This window comes from Papilio polytes, unplaced genomic scaffold (assembly GCF_000836215.1).
Source record: "Papilio polytes unplaced genomic scaffold, Ppol_1.0 DF821845.1, whole genome shotgun sequence".
Lineage (NCBI taxonomy): Eukaryota > Metazoa > Arthropoda > Insecta > Lepidoptera > Papilionidae > Papilio > Papilio polytes.
Genome location: NW_013527359.1, coordinates 3,873,732 through 3,880,056, shown reverse-complemented (window position 1 = coordinate 3,880,056; position 6,325 = coordinate 3,873,732). Strand labels below are relative to the sequence as shown.

General features: G+C 36.0%; 2 protein-coding genes across 3 annotated transcripts in view; both read left to right on the top strand.

Moving 5' to 3' along the window:
* Positions 1-6,325, top strand: part of LOC106107910 (anoctamin-9-like) — a 49,743-nt gene that overhangs the window by 36,440 nt on the left and 6,978 nt on the right. The gene's annotated exons all lie outside the window — the stretch shown is intronic.
* Positions 326-6,325, top strand: LOC106107915. Its single transcript, XM_013288945.1, has 8 exons — positions 326-715; positions 821-975; positions 1,053-1,166; positions 1,248-1,341; positions 2,958-3,041; positions 3,707-3,825; positions 4,613-4,788; positions 5,836-6,325. Exons 1-8 carry the CDS (start codon positions 500-502, stop codon positions 5,943-5,945), a joined length of 1,068 nt encoding a protein of 355 aa, XP_013144399.1. The 5' UTR covers positions 326-499; the 3' UTR covers positions 5,946-6,325.

The following is a 6,325-nucleotide window of genomic DNA, read 5'->3' as shown; positions in this document are numbered from 1 at the left end:
ATATGACTTTCGTCGAATCAAGCAGGTGTGAGGTTCTTTGGGAGTGTCCTCGGGATGTGGTCCTAAGAATGAAGATGATTGATAGGATGCGGATCCTCTATGCTAGGCTGCGTAAGTTCCTGCATCGTTGGCATCAACGAAGATGTAGGCTAGAGTATACGTTGGTGTGGATGCCCGACAGCGTAGGTGTCAATGTGTCCACCGTGCACATATCAGCGAAGAAATTCCATGATGTGTGTAAAGTCAACCAACAGGCACTGGGCCAGCGTGGTTGACTAAGGCATAGTCACCATATCTTAGGGTAGGCTCCGAACCTTTCAGTGGGGACGTATAATGGGCTTGGTTGTAAGCAATAAGTGGTTATTAATACACAAAAAAGAGCGTACATATTTACGGTACATTACTGTAAAACGTACGAGTATGATTTGGGCATTTAAAGTAACATTAGTACCGATTTATTTCAATGAAAAGTTAAGAACCTGTAACCAAACCTTTGTTTATGAAGGAAGCAGAAAACGGTGCAACGTCAGATTCAAACGACAGTACTTTGCCCCTAAAGAGTAATGCAGGACGAACATTCAGAGATGGCGTTCGTAAAATTGATCTGATCCTAGTCGTGAAAGATGAGGAAAACATCATAAGTGACATCATGAAAAATAATTTTCTCACCAACATTGTTAAAACTGGATTTGAAATTGAATTTGAAAATGGTGTAGTAAGTAACTGTTTTCTTATTAATCTCCCAAAGCTCTCATTTATTGGCGATGTCCTTTTACTCATACATATCTGCGATTGTTACTTATGTCTCTGCTTATTTTAGTTGCCAATTCACAGGAAGCTAGTATTTTTTAAAGTACATTGCCCGAATGATGTTCTCAATAATCTGGGAAAAGCTTTTGGGGTGAAATGCGTTCAGAGTGCTCGATCCGAACACATAATGTCACACAAAGAACGCCAGTGGATAAATTTAATAAGGTACATATTGACGAAGTAAAAAGTTTTTATAAATTCTATGTGAACTGAATACAATGTAATATCGTAATTATTCTTAGAAAAGAGTACTCTCAACCATTACAATACTCGAGCTTGGAGAGAAGCCTCGTAGTTTATATGGCATTGCTGAACGTTCCATTTGGAGACAGACAAAACTATATAGGGCTGGAAAGGTAAGAGCCGCTTTATTTAATGTACCTATATAAATTAATGACAAAGTTATGACAATTTTTTGATCTAAAAAATGTTTATAGGCTAATGAAACGCAATATTGTGGTAGATGCATACGCGTTGCATGACGGACCGTACTACATTCCACAAGACGTTTCAAGAATTAATGCTCGTCAGGTAATGTCAAACTAGCTTAACAGTGGTAAAGCCCGCTTTAACATTTTCGCATGAATGGACTGGTGTAATACTACGACCACACAGAAAACAGGCGTGAAGTGGAAGCAATTCCGTGTTTCGTCTGATGAGTGTGGTGCCGGAGGCCTCATTTTAGTTCCTTTCACTTTCCACCCTTTTCTTAAGAGGAAAGGATGGGAAGGTAAAGTGGATTTGACGGTGGTGGAGATGCATAGGAAGGGGAAATGTCCTCTTTATGTGCGTCTCTTCCTCCGTAAATTATTAGTAAGCAACGCATCTGCAATTGCGGATGTTTATGAGCAGCGGTCGCTTTCCATTTCCGTGGATTCAGGTGGCCGCTTAGTCGTTTGCCACCTTATATTATAAAAAAAAAAGATTACGACCATCAAACCAAGATACATAAAAACTATGAATCTAAACCATCGTATCTTATCGTATTCTTCTCGATTCAAAATTATTTTACAGGAAAAAAAAATTGGTAAATACCTGCTTGCGTAGGCGCTGGTTTAATGTCATTAAAACACGGCGTTCGCGGCTGTCCAGCGACAAACGCTTTAAAAGCAATCCTGTTATATTCGCACAATACTCAAAATGCAACACTGCTCTGTATAAAAAATCGCCTCGTTGTAAAGGCGCTACCATATGAACAAATGCATTGAAATACCATTGTTAACCAACAATGCTGTGCCATCAATGCAGAGGTAGAGAAAGGTATGGGAAAAGTAGGCAGTCGCCCACATTGTGCAACACACACACACTTCAAAGTGTCTTGTTCCTTGACTATGTTGTGGTCTATTTCTTAGGATTGATAGGAGGAGGTTAGAGGACCTCAATAGCTACAATTTAAGCGCAAAGTATGTTGCCCGATCTTCTATAGTTTTAAAGTTATTTAATTTTTTGCCAAAAAATCGTAAAAATCAGGTTTCCGACTAAAGATTGCCCGGTCATCCAAAGTAATATGGTTACAGTGATCTTTTTTTTAACAATCCTAATAATTAGGCTTTTGGTCCGTTATTCCTTTTTTTAAATCAATCACAGGAGAACAAATTAAAAAAAAATATTGAAAATTTCCTTGAAATAAAATGATTATTTAACTTTGGGAAGCTGTGATTATTTTTTTTTACACCAACTTTTTCTACTAGTATTTTCAAAAACTACACCCATGTCGGTAAAATGAAAACAAATAATAAATGTTTCGCCTTTCGTTTGTTTGTCATGAAGATAAAGTAACGAAATTGGTATAACGACTAGAAACAGTCGAGGGAAACATCTTCATACAAAACATATGAAAGTTAATATTTTCAAAGCCTAAAAAGCTATTTTTTTAACTTTTCTCAATAAACTCGGGTAGACTCCGAGCCTCGCAGTGGAGACATATATAGTGAGTTGATGATGATACTAAGGTAAATAATACAAACATACAGGGATATGTCCATATCCTCGTATGCAGCCACAGTATCTAACCACATGGTGTAAGGTATGAAAGTTAATGACATTTCGACAAAAAGACTTGGTTTTTTATTAGTTACTTTTCTTTTTTACTTATTGAGCAAAAATACTTGCACTTATGGTTCATTGAAGAGTTTTTATTGTTTTAGATCCTGTTTTATAATTGGGCCGGTATGACCAATATGTTTACCAGACAGCCATTAACCTTGGTGCATGAATACTTCGGACTCAAGGTAAGTTGTGACATAATCTTCATAGTAGAAAATTTTTGAAAAAATGATGAATCCCTAATACCTGCTTTCCTTTGCCTCCCCTTTATGAATAAGATAAGTTGAGGACTACTCAAACCGCTCCTTGACCCCGCCTTACTACAGCTACAACATAGATTCTACTGTTTTACAGATAATCGTATTTTTAGACGGTTAAACAACTGTTTTTTTCTGTTGTAAGAAAAGCAACATCTAATAAGCACATTAGAAAAACTACAAATATCGTTAACACAGCGACATAATTCTTGTACCATTAAATGCAAATAAAGCGTTTTATCGTTACATAGCGCGGTGGCTCAGGAGCTTAAGCAGTTGACTTGTAATCTACAGGTCTTGAGTTCGAATCCCGCCTTGTACCAATGTGATTTTCCCAATTTTGTATGTAAATAATTTACCCGACGTTCTTACGGTGTAGGAAAACACCAATCTACCCGCACTTGGCCAGCTTGGTTGACTACGGCTTAGTCACCCCTAACTTGAGGGAGGCTCCGAGCCCCTCAGTGGGGACATATGGGAGCCAGTGATGATGAAAGTGTTTTGTGTTATTTGCTGCCGTCGATTTAATAGTTCTTCCATTCCATATTTCTATTACGAGCGATGTATTGTATTTATATTTCATCTTTATTCAGGTTGCCCTGTACTTCGCTTATTACGGACTTTACAATCTATTTCTAGCAATTGCGTCTATAGTAGCTCTTTTAACATTCTTCTTAGCTATATATTGTAATGACAACTACATGAATTTGAGGTAAGTTCTTGATTTATATATCAACGGCTAAAATGCAACAAATATCTTTTCTAACCCACATCCAAAAAAAGACAGGTCTGATTGATTTTTACAACTGCTTTTTATTAGCACTGCTCTTCGAATTAAAGATTGATTCAACATTATCGATCCTTGGCTCCTGATATTTGATCTTGTGTTAAAAACATAGACAAAAAGAGCACCTCTTCCGTTTTGAACACGGTTCCAAAAGTTAGCGATACCTAGCGAAAATTGTTAATTTTAACTTCTTATAAATAAATATTGACTATTATCAAACTTACATTTGATTTTTATTTATTTGAAAAAAGGAACAAACGGACAAGAGGCCACCAAAATTCGCCGAAAAAGAGAAGGGATGGCCATAGACACCTGCAATTGCAGATTCTTTGCCTACCCTTAATCGACAAAGCAGGAGAAGCACATAAAGAGGATGTTTCAACTTACTATGCGCTCTCCGTCTTTCCATCCACTCCATTTTTTATACAGAAAGAATAGGAAAAGAAAATCACTAAAGTTAGGCCTCTGGAACACACAGTCATGAGATGATACGCAAATCGCTTCAACTTTACGCCTGTCTTCTGTGTGGTCGTGGTATTGCATCTGCATAGCCGTCCTATTCGTGCGAAGATGTTAAAGCCTTTAACATCTTCGCACAATTTAATATCTCCACATATAATTACCACAATTTAATATCTCTTATTGATTATTTTATTAATCAGTAGGTTTTTATGTGTATGTTTAAAATGAAGTGTTTTCATTTACTTTTCAGAGCACCCGTATGTGACAACGACAAAGAATATATTTGCTTTAGGTGCTTTGATGTATCGCCGACGATATTAGCTTGTCCCTTATACTATATGTCTTATTTTTGTAAATGGTATACAATGACTGTCATATTCGATAATAAGTATACACCGTACTTCGCAACATTCATCCTTCTGTGGGGTTCGTGTGCCTATTCATATTTTTTAATCAAAATTAGTTTTTACACCTTTAAAATTAAATTAAATTATTGCCGGCGGCGACTCCCGTACAGAATTAAAAAAAAATAGTAACTAGCCTATGTGTTCTTCCAAATTATGTTCTACATATACGCCATATTTCAGCAAGATCCATTAAGCAAATACGTAGTAAAAACACATCCATTCATCCATTAAAACCAGCAGTCTTCAAACTGCTGGCGATAGATATCTTATTTGTACAATTAATGTTACTTTGATGACGGTGTCAGTCAAGAAAGATTCAGTACTTAAACATTAATATACTTTTTATTACTTATGCAACACTTATTTAGGCTACGTAAGTAAAGCAACTAAAAAATAACTCCATTTTCGTCGTGCATTTTGGAGGTGAACTCCATAATTACGCCGTAGACTTCCAAATATTAAACAAAAAAATGGGACCTACAACGACTATCTTTGGATTAAAAAAGAATTATCGAAGTTGGTCCACAGGGCCAAAGATATGCGATAACACACACAAAAAATACAGACGAATTGAAGGCCTCCTTCATTTGGAAGTCAGTTCAAAAGAAAGTTATGTGCGGCCCGCATTACCAACTCACATTGTCCTATTTTACCCTAAGAAAAGTGTGGGACCAATGATTTGAACTTTCACAATTATTATATACAAAGCTTTCGCCCGCGATTCCGTCTCCGTGGAGTTCAAAATGCTGCCCATGTGTTCCTCCGGACTAAACTCTATATCTATGCCAAATTTCATTGACGTTAAACCGTTTAGCCGACAAACTCTAACAAACATCTATCCATCTAAAATTTCGTTTTATAGTATTATTTAAAAATAATATTACATTAGTAAGATAAACACACAAAACTAAAGAGATGTTCAACGCATAGTAATAATATTACAATATCAAATTGAAAGCAGTGTTGCAATTTCTTTAAAAAAAACATACAGACGAATTGAGTACCTCCTTATTTTGGGAAGTCGGTCAGACAATGAAATACATTTTAAAGAAGTTGTCGTTTGCAGGTATGTTTTTCTCTGCTTACTGGATGGGAAATGAAAAATATTTGAACTGGATATGGGAGGCGCATAATAAGGACTACAATAGTAAACAAATACGGTATCAATATGTATAAAAGTATTATATAAAAATACTAGCTGTTGCCCACGACTTCGCCCGTGTGGAGTTGTAAAAATTCAAAATCTACGTTCGCCCCTTTTTTAAATTATTACCTAAAGTATTGACTTAGTAGTAATCAACGTAATAACAGAAATCTGCTGATGCCAGATTCCAAATTTGTAATATTCTAGATTGCGAGCTGATTTTCGGTTACCGTTATTGTTTATGTTCGCGATATCTTCTAAACCTATTAGTCCAATTTAGTTACTGTGAAGGACAATTTTATTCTATATAGACAATACAAACCTATGTTTACATTTTACACTGATTCTATTCACGAACGTTACAACAACGTTTAAAAAAAACTTAACTAGTAAGACGTGTGCATTTGTCAAA